At 34.7% G+C, this 25,430-nt stretch overlaps 1 protein-coding gene across 2 annotated transcripts in view; it reads left to right on the forward strand.

Moving 5' to 3' along the window:
* The window catches only part of Glcci1 (glucocorticoid induced 1), a 68,118-nt gene extending 42,933 nt beyond the window's left edge, over positions 1 to 25,185 (forward strand). Inside the window, exons 4-8 of one of the 2 annotated variants that reach the window (XM_042696020.1) lie at positions 1,475 to 1,591; positions 5,390 to 5,542; positions 9,348 to 9,558; positions 21,070 to 21,190; positions 22,324 to 25,185. In XM_042696020.1, the coding sequence (XP_042551954.1) occupies positions 1,475 to 1,591; positions 5,390 to 5,542; positions 9,348 to 9,558; positions 21,070 to 21,190; positions 22,324 to 22,669 (948 nt within the window). In that variant the 3' untranslated portion in view covers positions 22,670 to 25,185. The remainder of the gene's footprint in view (positions 1 to 1,474; positions 1,592 to 5,389; positions 5,543 to 9,347; positions 9,559 to 21,069; positions 21,191 to 22,323) is intronic. The other variant, XM_042696021.1, reaches the window with a different exon arrangement.
* The last annotated feature ends 245 nt before the right edge of the window (positions 25,186 to 25,430 follow it).

Here is a 25,430-nt window from a genome sequence, read left to right on the forward strand (position 1 = left end):
GGCTTCCCTAGTGTTAGACCACTTAAAAACAACTAATGTAAACTGAGCACTTTGTAATATGAGTTCTGTACCAGGAGAAGCTACCTAGATTTGTATCTGAAATGGTCCTCAGGCTATGAAGCTGTTCTCACTATGCAGGATGAAACTGCTGAACTGTGAGCCTTTTTCTGCTTCCTGAGTACAGAAGCTCCTCCCTCAAGGTGCCACATTACAGTGGCTCTCGTTGGTGGAGCAACAGGTTGTCCTGTGATGTTGGCCTATCAATCTGGGGAAGTCACTGTTGTGCCAGGGCCTAGTAATGTGGTTTAAGGTTTGCAGGAGGAGGTGGAGGCTTTGGCTTCTCTCTGAAAAATGGAATTGGGACTCTTGCTGCAATCTTTTTAAAAAATACTCTCTGTTGCCTTTCTGTGTTGTAACACTTTTCAGTTGTTTTGACTGCTCTTGATTCTCCTTATTCTTTGTTTTTTCTTTCAAATATAACCTTTTCTTGTTACTTAGGTTCTTCTCATTTGGAGTCTAATGGAGAGACTGTGAGAACTAGCCAGTATCGTATGAGAATTACATTAATTCTTGTCTAGAACAGCATCCCTAATGACCTAATCACATTCTACTAGATCCCACCTTTTGAAGATTTTTATACCACCTTCCAGTAGGTTCTTAAAGCTCTACAATAATGATCAAGTTTCTAAAACATAAACTCTTTAGGGCACATTCAAACTGTATCTACACTATAGTAGTTCTCTTTCAAATGATTAGGAAATTTTGTACTCTGACACATTTAGTAGATTATACATCACTTAAAATACGTAAGTATTATAATGAATTCTGAGTTATAGTAATGATTTTCTGTTAAACCTGGGAATATATCCTTTCTATTTAGGAGAATGTAGTCGAAATTACCTTATTTCTGATGACTAAAGGGTAACATATAGTAAGATATTACATACCAATGAACTAGGAAATAGCTTGGATTCCTTGCATCAGTGATATCTATAGTTTTAAGATGTCTAGTAATTAATAAACTAGACCCATTTTATTTATACAAGACTGAAACTTAGAAATTAATGTGATCCTACTTTAAGAGATTAGATTTGACTTTAGTTAATAAGCATTTGATATTATTTATTATATTATAAAATGTTTTTTAAAAGGAAGATATTTCTGGCATTGCAGAGGTGAAATTTGAGATAATATTTGGAAATTTTAATCTAAACATTTACGAGTAACAGCATAAATTTGTGAAACATTCTGTAGCAATCTGTACAAGAAGTGAAGTATTTGTAGCATGTATTTATTTGTCATATTCAAAAGCCTTAGTCACAAAAACTTTGAAGGGTAATTTATTGTGGTATAATATTACCTCTTCTTGAAACATTTGAGAAAAAGTCACTAGCATTTGAAAATTGAAGAACAAATACAAAACATTGGTATTTATTTTTGTTGTCTTCTTACTTTTCCTCTCTTCTTCCCAAAGCAGATTGCCAAACTGAGGCAGCAACTGCAGCGCAGTAAGCAGAGCAGTCGTCACAGTAAGGAAAAAGATCGGCAGTCACCTCTCCACGGCAGCCACATAACAATCAGTCACACTCAGGTAGGCGCAACTTCTTGTTGTCTATATTTGAATCACTTTTAGTTGTTTATTAAAACAGAATCATTTTAGGACTTAAAATATAGCAAAGTCTTTAATAAATTATTAGTACTGTATTAAATTGTTTTAAATACATTTTAAATTTTTTGAATAACAATCATCTTAAGATAATATTCTGAAATGACACTGACCTGAGCTAAAATTATAGTTCATGTATCTTTTGAACAACTCTGGACATTATCTTGTTTCATCTTCTTAGTCTATCTGCTTCTAAATTTCTTTATATACATAACTGCTATTTTCACATAGGAAAAAATTGTAACTCCCAGAAACATGTACTAATATATCCCATGGGACAAATTCCCAGAAATACTACTCTTGACCAAATTTACTTACAAATGTTAATACAAATCTTAGTAAATCAAATATGATACTATAATAAAAAAAGTCAAACTGTTTTGGGGATATGTTTTATAAGGATAAGAATGATTCAATTCATTCATTAATAGGAAGTATATTTATTTTTTTACATAAAAAATTTAGCTTAGAAAATAGTTTATTGATTCATTATAATACTTGATAAGAATTTGATAATGATTTCTGATTTAACTTACTTAAAGATAATAAAAAAATTTAAACCTTTATTAATGACCAACATGATAATTCATGCCTGTTGTCCTACATCTCAGGAGGTGAAGATAGGAGGAATGTAGTCTAAGGCCAACCTAGGCAAAAGCATGAGACATTATATGAAAAATACTAGAAGTGTGGCTAAAATGATGAAGTGCTTGGTACCAACCATAAGACCCTAAATTTAGTCCTTATACCACATATACATATACACACATTCACACACCTAAAAAGAAAGAAGCATTCTCTGACTAAACTAAAAATAAGATGCTTCCTAATGAATTAAATGAAAATGTAGGGAGACCTTATCAATAAAAAACTGACAGCATTTCTGCCAATTGACATTCTATACAGGACAGAATAGACATCAATATTTGCATATGATACCATATATTTAGAATATTATAGTGAATTAATTAGACTATTAAAGCTAAGTATTAGATTGGTAAAACGAAAAATAATACTAGGTACTGATGAGAATGTGAAATAGAGAATAGTCACATTCCTGGTGGGAGTGAAAAGTGGGGCAGCATTTTATTAGGTTAAATTTACACTAAGCACTAAACCCAAATTTTTTAATTTTTGGTATCTAGAAAAGCAAATTCAAAAGCTTAGTCATGAATATTTTTGGAGATATAATTCATAATAGTGAAAAAACCAAATTTATTATCTGATGATTTGATAAAAAGAACATTTCACATATTTGTGTAGTGAACTACTATTCAGCAGTAAAATGGAACAAGTGATGCATATGGTAGCATGGTTGAATCGCAGAAACATGCTAAATTTAAGAAGTTAGGCCCAAAGGCTACTTATTTTGTTACATTAAATTCTTTTTTTTTCTTTTTCTTTTTGTCGGTCGTGGGGCTTGAACTCTGGGCTTGGGCGCTGTCTCTCTGCTCTTCAGCTCAAAGTGAGTGCTCTACTGCTTGAGCCATAGTACCACTTCCAGTTTTCTAGTGGTTTATTGGAGATAAGATAAGGACTTTTCTGCTGGGGCTGGCTTTGAACCATGATCCTCAGATCTCAGCCTTCTGAGTAGCTAGGATTGCAGGCGTGAGCCACCAGCGCCCAGCTATATTAAATTCTTTAAAAGGTAAAATTATAAAAACTTAACATTGGTATCAGGAGCTGGTTCAAGAGAGGCTATAGGAAATTTTGGGGGTTGATAGAAGGTTCTGAATGTTCCTGTGCCAATCAACAACTGGATGACAGTTTATGTTTAACAATGCTCAACTAACTGCATACTTAAAATGGGATTTTACTATCTGCTGATAAAATCTTACCAGTACTGCAAGCCTCAACATTTAAAGTGAAAATTCATGTGCTTTGATAGCAGTTTATCCCCAGTTAGTATACAAATTGTGTTTGAATTTAAAGTTATGAGATTATTTTTTATTTTTTATTATCTTTAAGTGGTTGTACAAAGAAGTTCCCATCCTACATAACAGTATATGAATACAAAGTGTCTGATAACATTGTCACCCATCGCTCTTAACCCACCTAAGGGATTATTTTTAATGTCTTGAGATGTTATTTCTGAAGTTCATTGAAATACAAGGACCAGAACTAAAAAAGAAAATGTGAAAACTTTTTCCTACAGGAAACAATAAAATGAGCACTTAGTTTGTAGGAATTATCAGATAATAGTTCTAGGAAGTCCTTAAATAAAATGTTAGGGCAAATGGATTAAGACGTGTGTATGTCGGGGGGCAGCAGAGCGGGGAGTAGAGAATACCAAGACCTCTTCTCCCCTGCATTGTCCACAAAAATAAATAGCTTTAGTATTTAAGATGAAAAACTCATAAAGTACCAAAAGAAAAATGTAACCCTAAACAATTGGCAAATGTGTGATAAAAGTTAAGGTTTCAGTTTTCATTCACATATCAGAAAGAGACAAAACATGTTAATGGGCAGAGTTTACAGATGGGAGGAGCATGCATTGAGTATGGAAACATGAATGTGCTTCTCAGTGATTGGAAGTCTTCTTCATTACTAATCACGTATAGCAGCAAAAATCTTTAATGTTAGGTGAGATCATTTATTTTATTTATTGTGTGGTGTGTGCGTGCAAACACACACCAATCTTGGGGCTGGAACTAAGGGCCTGAGCACTGTCTCTTAGCTTTTTCATTCAAGATTGGAACATTGCCACGTGAGCCATACCTCTGCTTTTGCCGTTTGTTGGTTAATTGGAGATCAGAGTCTCACAGACTTTCCTGACTGGCTTGGCTTCAAACTATAATCCTTAGATCTCAGCCTCCTGAGTAGTTTACAGGCATGAATCACTGGCACCTGGTTATTTTCCTGTTTATCTTTTTTTTTAAAAAAAAAATTCTTTCCTATTGTTTAATTTCCTTAAACATCAAAATGTCCATTAACATTTTTTGGTAATCACTACAGTAGCTATCAGAAGTGGGTAATTTTTGAAAACTTTAAAGGACTTCTGTATTGCCTAATAACCAATTCAGTAAGTTATTTTCTTTTTTTTAACAATTGACAAAATAGAAATGAAAAATACTAAGAGGTAATTGTCACTATATAGGAAACAAATCTTTAGAATACACACAGAACTAACTGTACAGCAGAATTCCATGATAACTTGCATAATTTCAATTATATTTTCCCAGTAATGAAGGTGCTGTCCATTATTCTGAGAGAACAAGTGTGTACATTATAAAGTTATACCTTTATAATTGTGTAAAAGATTTTCAAGAATATTTTTACTCCATATAATTATAATTTTTAACCTTCCTTACTTTAACTTTCTGTATATGTGTCTAACTTCATACTCTTTTGAAATGTTAAAAATAATTTAATTGAATGCATATATAAAGGTGTTTTGTGCATATGTGCAGTGAATAGTATGTTTAGAAATTGTATGTATGCTATATAGTATACTGGAGATTGTACCTGGATATATGCTAGGCAAGAGCTCTGCAACTGAGCTACATCCCTAGCCTTCAACTATTTAATCAACTAGTTGATTAATAAATCGGTTTGTGCATGTATTAAACCCAGGGCCCTGTACTTGGCAGGCATGTGTGTGCTCTACTACTTGACCTATGTCCCAAATTCTCTAGCCCTTCAGTTTTTAAGATTTACCATGCTCATTAGCTCTTGATTGCTTTGCACAAATAACCTAACAACACTTTATCTTCTGTATCAAAGGCTACTGGATCAAGGTCAGTCCCCATGCCACTTTCAAATATGTCTGTGCCAAAATCATCTGCTTCACGTGTGCCCTGCAATGTAGAAGGAATAAGTCCGGAACTGGAAAAGGTATTCATTAAAGAAAATAATGGGAAGGAAGAAGTGTCCAAGGTAAGGTTACATGGGATATTTGAATCCTTTTTTTCCCCCCCTTTAATATTACAAACTTTCTCAGAACTGTTTTATGTCCACTGCATATGGGAATGCAAATTACATATACAGTTTACCTATTTAATGTACAATTCAGTGGCGTTTAGTATATTTGTGAAGTTGTGGAATCATTACCAAAATCAAAGCCTTTTTATCACCTAAAAAGAAACTTCAAACCCTTTGGTAGTCATCTCTCATTTACCTTTAACATTCTTGCCCTTAGGCAACCACTGATCTCTGTGGGACTATGTATTTTTCTGTTGTAGGTATTTTAAATATATGGAATCATACACTATGTAGTCTTTGAACCAGCTTTATTCACTTAATGTACTATTTATAAGATTCATATATGTTGTAACATTTATCAGTATTTCCTTGTATTGCTAAACAGTGTGCAGTTGTATCTAATTTCATTTATTCAGTCATTAGTTGTCATATATTTCAGTTGTTTCTACTTTTAGCTATTGTGAATGATAATGCTGTGAGTATGTGTATGCAAATTGTCTTGTAAACATAATGTGTTCATCTTGAGTGTATACATGGGACTGGAAGTGTTTATATGGTAACTCTTATGTTTCATCTTTGAGGCACTCACACAATGTTTTTCCAAAGTTTTCTGTGCCATTTTATATTTTCGTCAACTATGTATAAAAGCTCCAATTTCTCTACAGCTTAAACATGTGGTATTTATCTGTTCTTCAAAATTTAAACCAACCTAATAGATATGAAGGGGCATTATATATATAATATATACGTATATATATTATATAAGTATATGTATGTGTGTATATATACATATACATGTATGTACATATACATGTATACACACACATATATATACGCATATATACATATATTTACACACATGTATGTGTGTGTGTGTATATATATATATATTTTTTTTTTTTTTCCTTTGGTCAGTCGTAAGGCCTGAACTCTGGGGCCTGGGCACTGTCCCTCTGCTCTTCAGCTCAAAGCTAGCGCTCTACCACTTGAGCCACAACGCCACTTCCGGCTTTTTTTCTGCTTATGTGGTGCTGAGGAATCGAACCCAGGGCCCCATGCATTCAAGGCAAGCACTCTACCACTGAGCCAACTTCCCAGCCCTGAAGTGACATTTTATCATGGTATTAATTTGCAATTCCTAATGGCTAATGTCTTAAACATGTGTCCATGAGGTATTGGTGATTTTATATTTTGTTCTTATAAAAAATTTCAACCCTTTGCTCCATTTTAATTTTAAGATTGGATTAAATGTCTTTTTCTAATTTTGCTATCTTCTGTAAAGCCCTTCATTTTTTTAGTATGTATATATATATATATTTTTTTTTTGTAAAGATACTCTACAGAGGGATTACAGTTACATGAGTACATTTCCTATCGAGCATTGTTACCCCCTCCTTTGTTTTTCTCCTACCATCCCTTCCCTCTCCACCTCCCCAACTCCCTCCTCTCCCCTCCTTCAAAGTTGTGAAGTTCATTTCTAACGTAGTGTCTTGTATATATCATTGTTACAGTGGGCCAAACTATCCTCATTTCAGCTTTTTGTTACTTCCCTTCCTCTCCCCAAATTAGAAAAATGTATAAACAAGATGCAGGGCACTGGAATCAAATACAGTAAAAAACAGGGGTTATACCATGGGGGAAGAACATACAAAAGAAACAAAAAAAATCACATAGTACATTAGAAATACATTAAAAACAACAGCAAGAAAGAGAAAAAAATCCTCTATGTCCCTATTTTGGGTTCATTTCACTTAGCATCATCTTATATGGTCATAGGTACATAGCTTTTGACCTTTTCTGCTTGTCTTAGATATATACTAGTTATTGAAAATAAGGGAAACCATGGGACCTATGTTTTTGTGCACCTGGCTTACTTCACTTAATATAATTTTTTTTCCAAGTCTTTCCATTTCCTAACAAATGGGGCAGTGTCATTCTTTCTGATGGAGGCATAGAATTCCTCTGTGTGTGTGTGTGTGTGTGTGTGTGTGTGTGTGTGTGTGTGTGTATGTGTGTTTACCACATTTTCTTGATCCATTCATCGACTGAGGGGCATCTGGGTTGGTTCCATATCTTAGCTATGTACTAGTTGTACTGGTAGCTTTAGTATAGCCTTGTTTGTGATCATTTGGGTAAATGCCCAAAAGTGAAGCCCTTCATTTTCTAAATACATGTCTCTTCATTTTTATGATTTTCAAATAATCTCATATCAATTGCCTTTTCACTTTCTTGATGATTATTTTAAATAGTAATGTGAAGAAGTGAAGTTGATCTAACATATAGAGGAGATAATCACTTCTAGGCCTATTCCTTAATCTAATGACATCAAGGACAAATGTACAAATATACTCTACTGAAATATACTTCCTAAAAATAATTCTGCTTTTAAATGAGTCATATTCTAATTTCATAGTGGTGATATCAGATTCTAAGATAACTTACAAACTCAAAACTGAATTATTAATTTTCATAAATTTAAGGTTAATGATTAATTGTATACCTCAAATGTCTTTCTGAATGAAAATGAGAATCATCACATTAACTGTTTATAGTATAAAATTCTTATTTCCTATTGTATTGAGTGCAAATACATAGATTTCTAACATCTGTTTTGTTGTAGTTTTATCCCTAATAAAAGGTGGTTAAGGAAATTAACTTACATTATCCAATTATAAATTAAGAAAAATGTGAGAAATCATATAAGACAGGAATAAAACATAACTCAAATTTCTTAAATAAAAATTAGTATATTATCCTTTTACTGATTCCCAACATTGATACTATAAAGAAAACATTTCCTTTGTTGGAATGAGGAAATTATTTCATTCTTAACTTGCAGACATTTTACTTTTTATGTTTATAACCTGAACTATTTTAAGTGACTGAAAAAATAATTAACTATATAGACGTTTACATGTTGACAAAACTTCATTGGCATTTAAATAAGGAAACGAGTAAATTTTTTAAAGTTTTATATTACTTGTCTAGAAGGTCTATTGCCACTTAATTAGCTTGTTTCATCAGGAACCCTGAACTGCAAGCTGCTTGTTTATGAAAACAAGACACTGGACTGATACGTTCTAATGTGTTCTGTAGTCCAAAAACTATGATTTTTGTGATTATGGGTTTCCAATTCATTTTTTCTTTTTGCCACTTTAGAATAATTCAGTAGAACTAAGCAAAATTATGAATAATCATAGTTGTATATCAAATTAAGAGAGTTATTTCTATGTTGGCTACTAATAGATTAAAACTTTTTTAGAAATTTGGGATAACTGCAAAAACCAACAGAAGTGTTTGGGTCTAGCTTTGACCTCTAAAAAAATTAAAAATAGTAAAGAATTCAGAAATTTATACTTGTGAATGTTATTAGCAAGTGGAAATGCTTTCTAAAAATATAAATTTATTTTCCCATGTTTATTGAAAGTCTGTTCTGTGGCAGCCATAGTGCTAGGCATTTGCAGTGCAGTACTAAGCACTTGTTGCCTTTACGTTGTATCATGGGAAGTATTAATGTACAAATACATACAGGCAGTTATGAAAATTTTAAGGCAAACAATTTAATTTGAAGAAAAATTTTAGTTCAACAAAGGCAGCATGCCTAAAAATAAATTTAAGATACAAGTGTATTTTTATTCTCTGAAAAATAAAGCATGGTAAAGATATGGTGGAATATGAGATCAAATGACAGACCATGTGCTTTCTATATGAAAAGACTGGACACAGTGACCTGTAGGTTTAATGGTACTACTCTTTGCAGCCTTTGGACATTCCGGATGGCCGAAGAGCTCCACTCCCTGCTCACTACCGTAGCAGTAGCACTCGCAGCATAGACACCCAGACTCCTTCTGTCCAGGAGCGCAGCAGTAGTTGCAGCAGTCATTCACCCTGTGTGTCCCCCTTTTGTCCACCCGAATCCCAAGATGGTAGCCCTTGCTCAGCAGAAGATTTACTATATGATCGTGATAAAGGTGAGAATGGACTTATCTATTTAAATGAAGTGTTTTCTGTGGGGCCTTGCACATTCTATTGTCTGTGTCTTAGACCATTGCATCATTTTTCTTTCATTGAGTGGTAAGATTATAAAAGATGGGTTAATCTAGGTTTGTTCATTGGTTTCCTGTACCCTCTTCTTTGTGACTCTCACAAACATCTTCCATAAATGTGTCAGAGAAGCACAGCGTCTAGAGCTAATGACAGCTATAAAGTAGACTGTATACAACTTCCCTTATTACTGTCTAGAGCTGATGAAAGTTCATGGTAGAGTGTATGTTTCTCATGCCAAAAACTAGATTTTTAATCACTAATTTTAGAGGAATAGTTAGCCATTTCTTCACATTTTTTAGAGAAGTAAATATATTTTTAACCAAATAGACAAAGCTCTGTGAACTCAGAACCTCATTATATTATAGTGTGTAAGTGAGTTACCCTTAACATTTCTTCCTGCCTATTACTTCAAATTGACCATTTTTGTAGGTGGAATAAAATGCAAAGTAGAAATAATGGTAGTGGCAAATGTAGGCAGTTAATTCTGGATTTTTTTTCTTCTACTTAAGATTAATACCATGGATAATTTTGAAATGCTAAACCAAAAATGCAAAATTTATTGGCAAGATGTTAGATGAATTCTGTTTCAGTTGACTGGTTGTGACATTACCTTTAGGACCTCCAAGTAAATATGTCCATGAGACAGAAGTATGTGGTCTTAGTAGTTCAGAAGAGGTCTTCACTTAGATCTTGAGTTTCAAATAGTGTAGATTAACTTAATGTCTCTTTTTTTTATCTGAAACTCTATAGCCTGTTTTTTTGTTTGTTTGTTTGTTTTTTTTTAATGAGAAAGTATAATCTCCCACCCTAGGTCTTTTGCCCAGAGACATTATTACACCGATGTTAAGAACAGCATGGGCTGCTGGACACCAGTGGCACACACTCATAATCTAGCTACACAGGAGGCTGAGATCTGAGGTTTGAAGCTAGCCTGGGCAGGAAAATCCATGAGACTATCTTCCAGTTAATTTGGATGTAGAGCTGTGGCTCAAGTTGTAGGACAGGATCCTTGAGCAATGTCCAGGCCTGAATTCAAGGCCCAGGACGGATACACACACACAAAAATAGATCATCCCTGGGGCAGTTTTTTTTTTTAACAGTTAAAAAACGTTTCTTAGTAAAATAAAGTTGCTGAGGCAGACAGATCTTGAATTCAAGGCCAGTCTGGGCTACATAAGTAGATCTTGTTTTGAAAGAGAGAAGAGAAAGTGTGAAAGAGTGAGGGAGAAGAAAGAGAGAGAATACAGTAGAAATGAGAGAAGAAAGAGGGAAAAGGATGAAAATACCTATCCCATTGTTTGGAGCATTAAATAAGATAGTGCATTGCAGTGTACTTACAAACACAGTCCTTATTTGTAGGAAACAAATGGTGGTGAGCAATATACTGTTATGCAGCTGTGTTTATAGAGAAGAAAGTTGCCAATTTTCTGTTTATGGAGTTTATATGTGTTAATATCATTCAAACTATAGAATAATCTCTAACTGTGGCCTCTCTATGTGAAGTCTAAATGATGGGTTGATTTTGTTGATATGTACGTGTGTGTTTGTTTTAAATACAAATATATTACGATTTACTTTTTCTATACTAAACTATAAATTGGTCTTTTTTATTCCCAATAAAAGAAAATAGAATCTGTACAGTTCCTTACTGGTTTTCATTAACCATAAAAATAAAACGAATACTGTAATTTTCTAATCAATTAGGATCAATTTGCGTACCTTCAATAGAGTTGCTAGTTGAGGCATCAGTAGAAGCCTGAGCAGGAGGTGTGAGGATCAGCTTTAGTGAATTCATGTACAGTGACAGATGTGCTGCTATGCTAATTATTTTCTAGTACTCATAATATCCTTTTTCCTGCCTTTGCTGACATTTCTTCCTGTTCCTAACATTGATTGGCCATAAATCAGGTATAATTGATATGAATAATTTTAGTTGAATAATACACTGGTTTTTCCTTTGACTATATCAACTGTAATGCTGGGACAAAAACACTTTACTATTTAGAAAGTTCCTCCTGAGAGACTTATTCAGGTGAATATTTTCATTTTGTTATTTAGTTTGGGCCCTGCTTTTTACACAGATTTTCCCAATAACCTGACACCAAAGGCAGCCTGATTATATGTTACCAGGCTAACTTAATAAAATCCATAATTCCTGTGGGGCTAGGAAGGTGGCTCAGTGTTAGAGCACTTGCCTTGGCGCTGTGGCTCAAGTGGTAGAGCACTAACCTTGAGCTGAAGAGCTGAGGGACAGTGCCCAGGCCCAGAGCTCGGGCCCCACGACCGGACCCCACCCCCCCCCCCCAAAAAAGATCCATAATTCCTGTAGCTCCTGGTAGAGAACTCAAGTATCCAGAATAAAAGTTTTTGTCTTGATAATTTTGTGTTAACATTATCAAAATATATTGTAAGAGTTAGCCTAAATCCTTCCACATTTTTATGTCTAAAATGTAAGGAATCTTGTATTTTTTATATATAATCTGTATTATATATATAATATTGATGGCAATATAAAAATATTGCTCTTTTAGCAGCTCTGCCATGGTTCCTTGATGGTAGCTATACTAGTGCTGGGCAATTTAGACTTGTCTGACACTTATTGATATTTGGTACAATTCAGGCAGTTGTTCTAAAATCCTGCAGTTTTACAAGATACTGTGGAAACATCATGAAGTAAATGGAACTACTTTATTCAGGTCAGTTAGTCCTAAAACTCATAAATTGATTACACATTACTTAAACTATATTTTCTTGAAGGAACAATGTGGTTGGAGTTTCCCAAGCCAGTTCAACTCATACTATGACTTTGACTTGTAAACATTAATATTGCTGAACTTGAGGTAGTAGGATTAAGCAACCATTAGTTCCAGGAGTACAAGGAAAAGTATTCGCTTGTCTTTTAGATTCTAGAGCTGATCCTAGATAGACCTTTTCTTTTTCTATTTTTTATTTATTTTTTTATTGTAAAGGTGATTTACAGTGGGATTGCAATTATGTAAGTCAGGTAATGAGTACATTTCTGTTTGAACAGTGTGTCCTCTTCCATCTGTTTCTCCCAGTTTTTCCCTCCCAGGCCCCTGGCCCCATAAGTTGTGTAGCTCATTTGCAATTGCATTTGTTCATCTTTGTCCTGAAATAGCCTGCTTTGGGCATTTCCTAGTCTTTTCAGTATGTAGTATAACCCAATTTGTGTTGATCTTTATGTCTCTACTTCTCAGTAAATATCCTGTCCCCCTTTCTGAAAATAGTGACAATGCATCAATGGCAGGTACTACGATAAGTCTCTTTTAATGTCACAACTTGATACTGCTTTGTAAATAATGTAACTCAGTTCTACCTATTGTAAATGGTCTAAAATATAAGCAAGCCAAACATCAGAAACATGTGAGCTTTCCTGCATATATGTCACTTAATTTTTTGTTACTTGTTTATCAGAACATATATATATATATGCATATATATGTGGCCTTTATACTGTATCCATTTTTTAAAAAGGTATATCTTTATGTCTATATTGAGAATATCGATGTCTTTTTCTTTAAGTTGTTAAATTATGTCAGGCTTTTTAATCTTCATCAAGAGTCTGATACTTTGTTATTGTTGTTTGGAGCCAGTGCTATGTCTTGAATGTTCTCGCTCAACTTGTTTGCTAAAAATTGGTGCTGTATCACTTGAGTCACACTTCCAGTACAGAATTTTTACTGCTTAATTGGAAATGGAGTCTTTGAGACTTTTCTACTCAGGCTGACTTCAAATTGTAATCTCAGATAACAGCCATTGGAGTAGCTAGGATTATAGGTGTGAGCCACAGGCACCCCATTAAGAAGAATTTTGGTACTCTCAAAAGGACACAGAAGAATAGCCAGACTGAAGTATTTTTATTTTTTGTAATACTGTATTTTTTACATCTTACTGGTTGTCTAGCATATTTTTATATCATTTTTATCTTATGTACAGAGGAGTTACAGTTACTTAAGTAAGGTAATGAGTACATTTCTTCTCAAGCAGTGTTACCCTTTCCTTTTTTTCTCCTGCTTTCCCTCCTCCCCCTTCCCTCCCTCTCAAGTTGTAAAGTTCATTTCCAGCATAGGGTCTAGTGAGTGTTGCTGTTACATCGGTTCATCCTTTGTCCCACCATTTCTGTGATTCCCCTTCCATTCCCCAAATCAGATAAACTAATGTATAAGACAAAGGGTACCAAAATCAGAGGAGAAAAAAAAGAAAGACAAAAAAGTGTACTGCAAGTGTACTGCAAACTCTACACTTACAAAGCTTGACATCTGTCACTACATTGATCACCAGGGTTGACTCAGCTGATGGGCTGGCTAGGCAGGTGTCCCCTCCCCTCCATCCCGAAGCTGCACCCTCAGTCAGAGGACGACCATCCCTGATAGAGGAGAACTAGTCTTCAGTCAAGGGTATATGAGTAGCTGCGATCCCCAGCTAGAACCTCCCAACAAGCTCTCAAGGTTCAAACTGAAGATTTACTAGCATAGTTACAGGAGATTTTTTTTTTTAATGGGACCAAAACAAAAGGGCTGTGAGGTTCAAATTTCCTGTTGAAATTAAAAGAAAGAAAATAACTTTACTAAGATCTATTTTATATTTCTATTCTCATGTTTGTAACAGGTAAACTCTGATCATGACTGGAAACCCATTTATCAACTGAGTTAGAAGAAAGGGACATCAGTTGGGTTTTTGTCCCACATTATCTTTTGTATTTCTCCAAGAAATAATGGCTCATAGACTGACAATTCAGCTGACAAGTTGAATTCTAGCCCTTTTGTACAACTACTTAAAGATGATAAAAATATAATTAAAAAGAGAGGCCACTCTTTGTATTGTCTTCTTGAAAGACTATTAGAAGGTAGACCCAATGAAGCTGTTACTTGAACTGTAAGCCTTTAAGTAGAAGCCCAGAATGTTAGTTAGGAAAGAGCTTGATCTTCTGCTTACTTCCTCATGTGTCTCAATGAGAGTTGTGATAGATCAAACTTCATGGAGCATATATAGCATGTGGTAATGAATTCTGACATTTGATTAGCCAGGTTGACTCCTTGCTCTGGGGACAAGTTATTCACCTTCTAGGTATCTCAATTGTCTTGCCTAAAATTTAATTTGGGATAGTTTTCCCATACAGTCATTATGATCATTAAATATGCTAGGTAATTTTACTTTTATTTCTTGTAGTATTATCATAACCCTGTGGTTAGATGGCATTGTCTTTACTTAGAGGCAACTTTCCTAACTTCTGTGTAATCCAGACCTCAGCAATGATCTTTTGCATGACTGTCCCAATACATTTTATTGCCTTTTTGTGAAAGTAATAGGCCTTACATAGCATTCATCTGTAAAAGTTCCTGGTGTGGAAGAAATTGTATAGTTGGAGTCCCTGCATGAATGTTGAGAAATAAAAGCAAGGAAAGTGGAGAGGTGGAAAGACTAGTAGTCCTTTAGTCATCACTAAGAAATAAAGGGCCAAGGAAGAATGACCAGCTTAATGCTTAAGAGCCCTAACTTAGGTAGAACTTCACAAGTGGAGAGAGATCTTGAAGAAGATATAACATTCTATTTTGATAGTCTAGTGATGTGGTTCGGAATTTTATTATATACCCTTATCACCAGTTTTGATACCCTTATCAAACACATCTAAGTTAGATGTGTTTTCATTCCACAGACTATTAGTAAAATTCATTTGTTTTTAAAGACAAAATGTGAAAAGAATGTTTTAATATTTCTTTCTGAATGTCAACAGATTGCTGACAGTCAGAGGCCAGAGCTGTTGGGCAAAGATGAGGCAGGATAGCAAGGGCAGAGAAACTTAGAACAAAGAGCCTGAAGAAGAAACAGCAGCATTTGATGGCTGATTTAACTGCATTAGAGGGAGGAGGGGAAATTAAGTATAATAGTGTGAGAAATGTGGAAAATTACTCTCCTTAGTAAGAGGTGAACACTGGAGAAAGAATATATTTACGGTGAATAAAATGGTAAGGTTTAAAGTTCCACCTTGGTTTCTGCTTTAAGATGCTTTTAGAATTTTTTTTTTAAAGAAGCAATAATGGGTTTTATCTAGAGTTGATTAAGGCAACATTTATAGTACTTCGCCTTGCTTTGTACTTTACCTATATGTAATGTTCAGTAAATATTTACATGAATACTTAAAACTGAAGTAAGGTTTTATTAGAGGTTCAAGAACATCTCCCATAGATACATACATACTTCTGTTTGTCCCCACAGGAACAGTGTATTTGAGGTTTTTGAAAACTGATGTTCCTGTTAATGTTTTTTTCATTTAAAAAGATTGAGAAAGTAAAACAGAATATGTCACAATGATTTTCCTTATATTTTTAAATGTATTATATACCTTTTTCAAGATTTTATACACACACATACACACACTTTTTTGTGTGTCAATGTTAGAACTTGAATTTAAGGCCTTAGTACTGTTCCTGAGCTTTTATATTCAAGGCTAATGCTCTACCACATGAGCCACAGCTCCACTTCCAGCTTTTTGGTGGTTAATTGGAGATAAGAATCTCACAGACTTTTCTGCCTAAGCTGGCTTTGGACCATGATCCTCAGATCTACCCTCCTGAGTAGGTAGAATTACAGGCCTAAACCACCAGCACCCAGCAAAATATTTTAACTTGTGATTTATTTTGTTTAGTTTTCTCTTGTTACAAAATGCTTTAATTTAGTCCACAAATTGGGTTTAGGACTGTCTTCATAATGTGATCTCTTTTTACTTGCAGCTATTATGTTAGATTCTAAGTAGTGGAGACAGTAAGCATGGTGTTCTTGTTTTCTATGGCTGTTTTGTAGGAGAAGCATTGTACTTAATATTAGCAAATAAAACCAAATGAGCAACTGTAATGTGCTTAATTTGCAAATTCATATCAAGTCAATACTTGAAGAATAATAAGTGATTAAAATATAAAACAAAATACCTACTATGACAAATGATTAATCAGCCTAACATTTGGAATATAATTTGAGTTCCACTTATTCAAGTTTTTATTAAAGCTTTCTAAGCTTTAATTCATTATCATGTGTTCAATAATATTTGGGAAGCTACTTGTAAGTTTGATATTGGTCACATGCAATAAATATGATGTTACAGCTAAACAACCAGTAAAGTGTTTCCATGCTTTTGATACTTAGAATTGGATGATTGTTATAAAGATATTGATAGTATTCATAGATCTAACTATTCAGGAGGCTGAGATCTGAGGATTATTGTTTGAAGTCAGCCCAGGCAGAAAATTCTTGTGAGACTCTTGAGTGTTAATTCAGATGATGGAATGCCAGCCTTAAGCAAAAAAGCCAATACTGCAAGGCCCCGAGGTCAAGCCCAAGTACTAGCATTATAAACAACAAATACAAATAAAGAGACTATGAGTACAGAAAATATGTGAGTAATCGTAGTCATTGCTTTTAACTGTATTGGCATTGGCTATGATTGTTATGAAACCAATTATGTTTTCTAGTTATGATCTTATATCATTCCCCAGTAGGATAACAGACTAATAACACTTGTGAACAAAAAGTACTCAATAAAGATTATTACTTCATCATCTGAGCAGGCATACTCACTTCATTTGTAACATTTTGTTGAAATGTGGTTATTAAATTTAACATGGAGTTTTAAATAAGTGACCCATCATCTGTGTTCAAGCCTGGAATAGGTAAGGTTGGTTATGTAGCTTGTTTTTAAAACATACTTTGTAAAGCAAAAGTATTGATAGTGTTCCTCCATTGTATTTTAAAACTATTAAAGAAAAAAAAAACATAGAATTTAGAGCTTAGAAGAGACAGTTCCTTTAATTACATAGAAACATAGGCAGTTTTTTGTTTTTTGTTTTTTTTTTAATTTTTTTTTTTAATTTTTATTTTTTGTGAACATACTGTACAGAGGGGTTACAATTACATGGGCAAGATAATGAGTACATTTCTTATCAAACATTGCAGCCTCCTCCTTTGTTTACCCTTCACATCCCTTCCCAGCCTCCCCCCCGACCCCCACAAAATAATCCACCCCCCTTCCCGGACACCAAAGTTGCAAAGTTCATTTTTGACACGACAACTTGTACTTCTCATAGTTGCATCGGGTCCACCTGTATCCTTAAACGACTTGTTTTTCCCCATCTCCTCCACAAATTATGCCGACATCAAATATAGTGAAAGCAGGGGTTAAACTGTGGGGGAGGGACATACAAAGCAACAAAGAAATAATCTTATAAATTCATTAGAAACAAATGCATGAAAGAAAAAACATTTAAATACATATCTAAGGGTTCATTTTCCTAATATCACATTATCTGACCTTTCCTGCTTGACTCATACATATACTAGATATTGCAAATAAGGGAAACCATGGGACCTATGTTTCTTTGGGCTTGGCTTACTTCACTTAATATAATTTTTTCCAAGCCTTTCCATTTCCTAACAAATGGGGCAATGTCATTCTTTCTGATGGAGGCATAGAATTCCATTGTGTATATATACCACATTTTCTTGATCCATTCATCTACTGAGGGGCATCTGGGCTGGTTCCATATCTTAGCAATGGTAAATAATGCTGCAATAAACATAGTTGTGCTGGTAGCTTTAGTGTGGTCTTTTTTGTAAACATTAGGGTAAATGCCCAAAAGGGGGATTGCTGGGTCATAGGGGAGCTCTACATGGAGTCTTTTGAGGAACCTCCATACTGCTTTCCAAAGTGGTTGAACAAGTTTACACTCCCACCAACAATGAAGTAAGGTTCCCTTCTGTCCACATCCCCTCCAGCATCTGTTGTTAGAGTTCTTGATTATAGCCATTCTAACTGGGGTGAGGTGGTATCTCAATGTTGTTTTGATTTGCATTTCTTTTATGGCTAGGGAGGTTGAGCATTTCTTCATGTGTCTATTGGCCATCCTTCTTTCTTCTTAACATAGGCAGTTTTGTTCAAAGGTAACCTACCTATATAACAGGAACTAGCTGTATAGATAGACTAGATGCTTCTATTTTCTGTTTCTTGTGCAGATACTTACTAGATACTTATCTGAAAGTCAAAGTTCTTATTTAACATAGATTTGTTTATAGTTTCAAAATGCTTTTATTTTTAATCTTTGTTTTTTTTTAGACCACCAAACATAAGATGTAAATAACAGGAAGCCAAATAATTTGTATTGAAATGGCAAGAAAAAAAAAAGTAACAGCACTGAATGCTAGCTAGATGACTAGGATAACTATTTTTCTCTTTAACATTAATCACCTCCCCCTCCCCCCCAAAAAGAACAAAAAATTTAAGCAAATAAAACTGTAAAAACGTTTTATAGCCTGTGAAACTTGGAAATATTTTAAGAAGAAAAATTAATTGTAGATTATTGATGGAGAAACTATCATTTTGTAGTTTATTTCTCTAGCTTTCAACTCTGGAAAAGTCCCTTGAAATAGTCAAGAAGACTGTAAGAGAAGTATGGAGTAGGAGTGGAAGGGAAAAAACAAATTGTTTAAATAGGAATACAGGTTGAGCCATTGCAACAATGAGATGTACAAGATGCTATGTCTAAAAACAAACTTTATAATTTAGGAAGGGGCGGGGGAGTGTAGTTGTGGAGATGGGAGAGGAGGGGAAAAACAAAGGAGGAGGCAACAATGCTAGATAAGAAATATACTCATCTTGCTCATGTGATTGTAGCCCCTCTGTACAGTATTTTCACAATAAAAACATTAAAAATGGGGGAAAAAAAGAAATAGAATGGAGACTAATTATAGCCAAGGTGACTTTTTACATGCTGATAGAGTGGATCCTTGCCTATTGACATCATCTTACCTTTACTGATAGCATAAAGGACTTGCTAGAGAGCTCTGCTGTGCCCCACAGCATGAAGGCATCTTAGCCAATGTTTTCTTACTTGTATTCTGGATCTCATGTTGTTGCTGTTCAGATAGTAAAGCGAGGCCATGCTATATTTTTGGTATTACATCAAGTTCAAGGCTTCAGTCTCACCAGTTTATTTTGTTGACCTGTCTTTGTAGTCTAGCCTCACTCAAACAGAGACTGAGTTCAGAACCTTTACTTGGACTACTGATGCTTTATATCAATCTAAGAAAGAGTCATAGTCCCCTTCCTTTCTTTCATTTGTGTAAGCAAAATACAGAATTCAAATCTAAATGGTATTAGAAGAAACCTCTAAAAATATAAAATCATTTTATTTATTTCAAGAGTCTATTCTATGCATGTTCTGTGAGGAAGCTTAGTAATGATGAACTCTGTGATCTTCCTAGCATTTCCAATAGTGTATCTTTGTTATGTTTCAGAAAAAATTTCAACCAGAGATATAGCCATATTCATTCACAGGCATATTTGTGAAACTAACAGATGCTCTTTGAATCATTCACAAAATGAAGTAATAGCAGGCATGGAAGGTCTACTTTATAAGTATGTATGCTTGTAAAAGTATTCCTGTTACTAAGATTCTGAATATTGGACTGTGTTGTATATACTAAACTGAAAGCATCATACCAAATTGTAACCGAATTATGGTGCTAATGACATTTTTAAGTAAATTGAAAATACATCCAGTCAATCATATACTTAGTATTTTAGCAGTGGGAATTGGTTTGTATTAAGTAAGACTTTACATAAATAAGACTATTTATATTTTTACAAATATGTCACTGACTTTACAATTTGGCATCTGATGTTTTTTGGTAGATTTGAATTTCTAAAACCATTTGCCAGATAGGAAAGGGAGAAATTATGTATAGTTTTTATAGCTTTTCATGAATAGATGGTTTTCTTTTGGGTCAGAAACTATGAGGAAAACATACTAGGTAAAGATGTTTTTGTATTTTCATGTCTTCAAATAGCTAAAATTCTAAGTGTGCTGAAAAAGCTCTTTCATAGACAAAGGCAAAATTTGGGGGTCTTTTACGTTTTTATGATGGGTAGATAGAAGAAATCAAGATACAAACTTTTCCCCCTGTGTACATGTTATTCATGGTGTCTCTGCTAAATTAAAAAACTTTAGTAATGACATTATTCCACATACCAAAATTTTTATTTAAATTGGTTTGGACAGTGAGAAAGCTTACAGAGAATTCTGCTTTATTATAATCTGTTTTAATTTATCTGTATGATTGATGCATATTATTCTACTCACATTCTTGAAACACATCACATTTGTTTTCAGTTTATAGTATACTTTATTCAATATGTAGTTTACTGACTAAAATATCCTTCTTTTATATTGTATGGTACGGCAGATACATTGAATTTTTTTTATTTAAAAGAAACACTACACAAGGTGTTAGAGATAGCTTTGCAATCAAAAAGGCTCTGGTAGAAAAGTGGGTAGTGGTAGATTTATTGTGAAAAAGTCTGGAAGTCAAATTTAGTTTAAAGGAGCTTTCAATCACTAGTTAATATAACTGCTTTAAATTTACAGACAGTGGGAGTAGCTCACCGTTACCCAAGTATGCTTCATCTCCCAAACCAAACAACAGCTACATGTTCAAACGGGAGCCCCCCGAGGGATGTGAGCGAGTGAAGGTCTTTGAGGAAATGGCGTAAGTAATGTCTTTTCTACCAGCTGGATTCTGTAAAACTGTAAAGCTTTTTGCTGAAACCAGCTGATTATAGATGAATCAACTACTCCATCCAGCTGATAATGTGTTTCAAAAGCAAATGATGAAAAGAGATCTTATTGAAGGAGAATGGGAGTCTGTATAAGCCAGTTCAAAAAAAAAAAAAAAAAAAAACTTGGGAATTTATTCCTCCCGTGAAAAGCTTTTATTTTTTTCTCTCTTTCTTAGAAAGCTCTGTTTTTAAGCTTCAAAATATTTCTTTCAAAATCTCTATTTAGATGGCTGATAAAAGACATTTAAAGGCAAAATTAATATCTGTATGTGACTAGTCTACAGACATGCATTCCACAAGCTAGAGAGAAAGTGATCTCTTTCCCTGTACACACATCTACCATGTTTGTTTATGAATTTAGGCTTTCTGCTCATAGATTTTTTTTCCCCTTTTATTTCAATATGTGTAAGTTAAAAATTAAGTTAGAAAAGAGGTTCATGCTATAAATCCTGACCAAGAAACTCAGAAGACCATGTGGCTCTTGGTTTCACAGATTGTTATGTCTCAGTGCAGGCACCTAAGAGGCTACTGTACTCCTTCAAAGGACTGACCCGGGTCAGGAAAGAATTGAATGGAAGAGAGCTTGTAGACTTTGTTACACTGACTATCTCTTTGAGAGACCCCCAAACTTTTTTCTGTCTGTGCAAGTAGAAGTACTTCTAGAGATGCAGAAATGGGAGGAAGTACTTTACACCAAGTTCACAGTCGTTAATGCCCCTCTTTATGCCTTTGCTTTACAGAAAAGGTTGTCATAACCTTGCATAATCTTCAGCTATGATGTGGGAAACTTTTTCACAATCCTAAATGATTAAAAGCAGGTTAATGATCTCTGAAAGTTTGCCTGCCTAGTCCTTTTGAAAATTGTTATGTCTCAAGTACACATCAGTGCTGTGTATGTGAATAGTCTGCCAGCTGACTTGTGCTATGGAAGATGTTTACCCCTCTGTGTACACTTAACCCATCCCTGCCATTCACAATTTAGATGTTCTAGAGATCTCCAGTTTATTTAGAAAGTGCTTGATCTCTTGGTGACTGTAAACCTTATTTTGTTTTGTGGTTTTAGGTCTCGTCAGCCTATCTCGGCCCCTCTCTTTTCATGTCCTGACAAAAACAAGGTTAATTTCATCCCCACCGGGTCAGCTTTCTGTCCTGTAAAACTTCTAGGCCCGCTCTTACCTGCCTCTGACTTGATGCTCAAGAACTCTCCTAACTCTGGCCAGAACTCAGCTCTGGCAACTCTGACGGTTGAGCAGCTCTCGTCTCGGGTTTCCTTCACATCTCTTTCCGAGGACACCAGCACATCAGGCTCCCCAGAGGCTTCTGTCCAACAGACACCCCAGCAGCAGCAACTCCTTCAGGACCCGCAGGCTGAGGAACACATCTCTGCTCAGAACTACGTGATCATATAAAGCAGATGGGGAGCCGGCCTCCACCCATACACTATGAAGGGGAACGAGATCTCAGACATCTATCTGCATGGAGCGACAAACTTTCTCAACACACCAATACAAACTTAGCATTATAACGTATCTCTTAACACTGATCTTGGCAGGGACGGAACTCCTTTTCAGCAGTTTTTGTGGAAAGCAGTAATGCTTGTAAAATGTGTATGTCATTCAGCATTTTAAGTGGAGACTATGCATTTCATTGTATGTTGGACAGATTAGTACTGTGTCCTGTGTTTTGTTCCAAATTCTTCAGTATAAATAAGCTCTATATCAAAAGTTGCCTGTCTAAATAGAAAATGTCTTGCTGTGTTTTGTCCTATGGAAAATACTGTACTTCAGGATTATGTTTACAATTGATCCAGGTGTTTGTTTCTAACTTCTGTAATACATACAATGCAAAAAAAAAAAAAAATGGCCACAACAGTTGCACAGTGCCCACCCTATGGCCTAGCTTCAGGTACTTCAGTTGAAGTCTAAACTCAGGTAACTTGGAATGTATATCATATTGGGATACTAAATATTTCACAGCTAAAAAGCTAAAGAGGGAACATCACTCTTTTGCCTTTCCTTATTTTATGCATTTCCCTTTCCTCATTACATTCCACATTCTTAGAATTAGAAGTGCATTCAACTCTAGGAGAATGATAATCCTGGACATGGGTGAACGTGAGAAGAACCAGCAAATCTGTGGTGTGTGACATCACTTTGTCATGTGGTTACCAGTAAAACAACTGTTGTATTCACTGTTTCGACATGTGTATATGTGGCTTTTTTAGAAGTTCAGGTGTTGCTCAGTTAATGACTGTTACAGTGTTGCAAATGAAATGTTGAGTACTAGACTGTACATGAACATTCCATATTGTATGTGATGGAATTTAAAGACAAGAATGTCTAGGGTCTAATTTCCAAACAAGTGAAGTTTCACAGGGGATGGTTAAGGTTTTTCTTGTTTAGATTGGCCATCAGGATCATAATTGTTACCATTTTTATCTAAAGGCATATTAATAGTTTCACCTTGACAAGTTCCCTAATTTTCAGGTTATTGTTTTCCTCAAGCAGTTTCTGTGCATGAATTTTCATCACATAGAATTCATAGGTCTTAGAATTGATACAGCATAAGTGAATAGGATGGTTGGTGACTTGCAAAAGCAATAGTTTGACGTCTCATTTAAGCCTCACATACATTATCATGAATAGTGTTGTTAAGATTTTGAATGTGTGAAGTAGAGTTTGAACCCAGGTGAATACCCTTGAACTTGAAGACTTGATATAAGTTCTCCATAAAGTGTGCAGAAGCCCTAGATAAAGGTCAGTGGGAGAGCCTGACTTTCGGACATTATTTTCTGCGGAATAGAGAGTATCCAAGAGTAAAGGGAAGCTTTTGTATTTGTATTTCATTGATTTCATTTCAGCAAAACCTAGAGTTGTCTCATTTGTACCGAAAGTGTATGGCACAATACTTTCTTATAAATTGAGGGAACAAGATGCCTATAGTTAAGAGGAATGTTTCAGTTCCTGTCAGTCATTCCTGAGTTTTCTTTGATTTGTCTATTTTCTAAGGAGGATAGAAGATAAAGGTGATAGAGAAAAAAGTAACACCATTTTTAAAGAGAGAGAGAGAGAGAGTGAGTGTGTGTGTGTGTGTGTTATGTGTGTTGAAACCCTGTGTATTACTTTGTCATGATCCCAGTTCTCTTCTTTCCACCAAAGTTTGCAGTAATATTCTCTCCAGAAAGTGCATTCTGGCTCCTTTAAAGCAGTCAGTGTTATATCTGTAGGAGACTGTCATGGAGAAAAGGACTCAGTTTACTTTGCCGTCTTCACAGGGGAACCTTTAAAACTATCTTAGCAGCAGCAGCAGATACCTTTAACCCTAATAATCTCAGGCCTTGATGAAAATACTCTATTTTGTAGATTATGGTTAAAGGGAGAAAATTACTAGTTCCGTAAGATAAATATGAGCTCCATTTAACTTCTGATATCTGGTTTAGCATTCCATGATGTGTTGAATTTATGCTCTGCTTTTGTCCAAATAAGCTGCAATAGTATCAATATCAGTTCTAGAAAGTTAGACACAACATGCTTTTATGGTGATGAAATCTGATGTACGATATTTATGGTGACATGTGCTTTTATTTTTCTCATGAGAAACTAAATATGAATTGTGTTGTACATTTGTTCTTAGCATATATTAAAGTTTTGAACCAAATGTGTTAAAGATTATGCTTTGTCATGTAAATTTCCCGGAAGTTGTTGAGCTCAAATGTATCCTACATCCAGCTGTAGAAATTTGTCAGAAATTGTTTAAATTTTTTGTATATAGTTGTACTGTTTAATTTTAGCCACTGAGCTGAACAGTATTCGAGTTATCATACAATATTGGCTTTACACAAGGAAAAGTGTGGCTTCTGTTTTGTATTTTTTCAGTATAGAAGTTCCTGTGTCTTATTTAAATAAAGTTATTAGTAAAACTGGAATCATTCATGTGTGTTTTTTAAAAACCAGGGTTTGGGGCACATTACTAACAAAGATGAATTCAATACTCAGTGCTCAGCAATTTCCTGACCTATGTCTCTAGAGCTGTGGGACAACTCTCTGATCACATTTCTCCAACTTGCTTTCCTCTTGGCACTTAATTCGTACACTTTCCATTACAAGGTAAAAAGCTAGATGTCTAGAATTCCAAGTCTTTGTACTGATCCCAGCTAGGAGCACCTTAAAT

The sequence above is a fragment of the Dipodomys spectabilis genome, unplaced genomic scaffold, assembly GCF_019054845.1.
Source record: "Dipodomys spectabilis isolate Male_0828 unplaced genomic scaffold, ASM1905484v1 ptg000197l, whole genome shotgun sequence".
NCBI lineage: Eukaryota > Metazoa > Chordata > Mammalia > Rodentia > Heteromyidae > Dipodomys > Dipodomys spectabilis.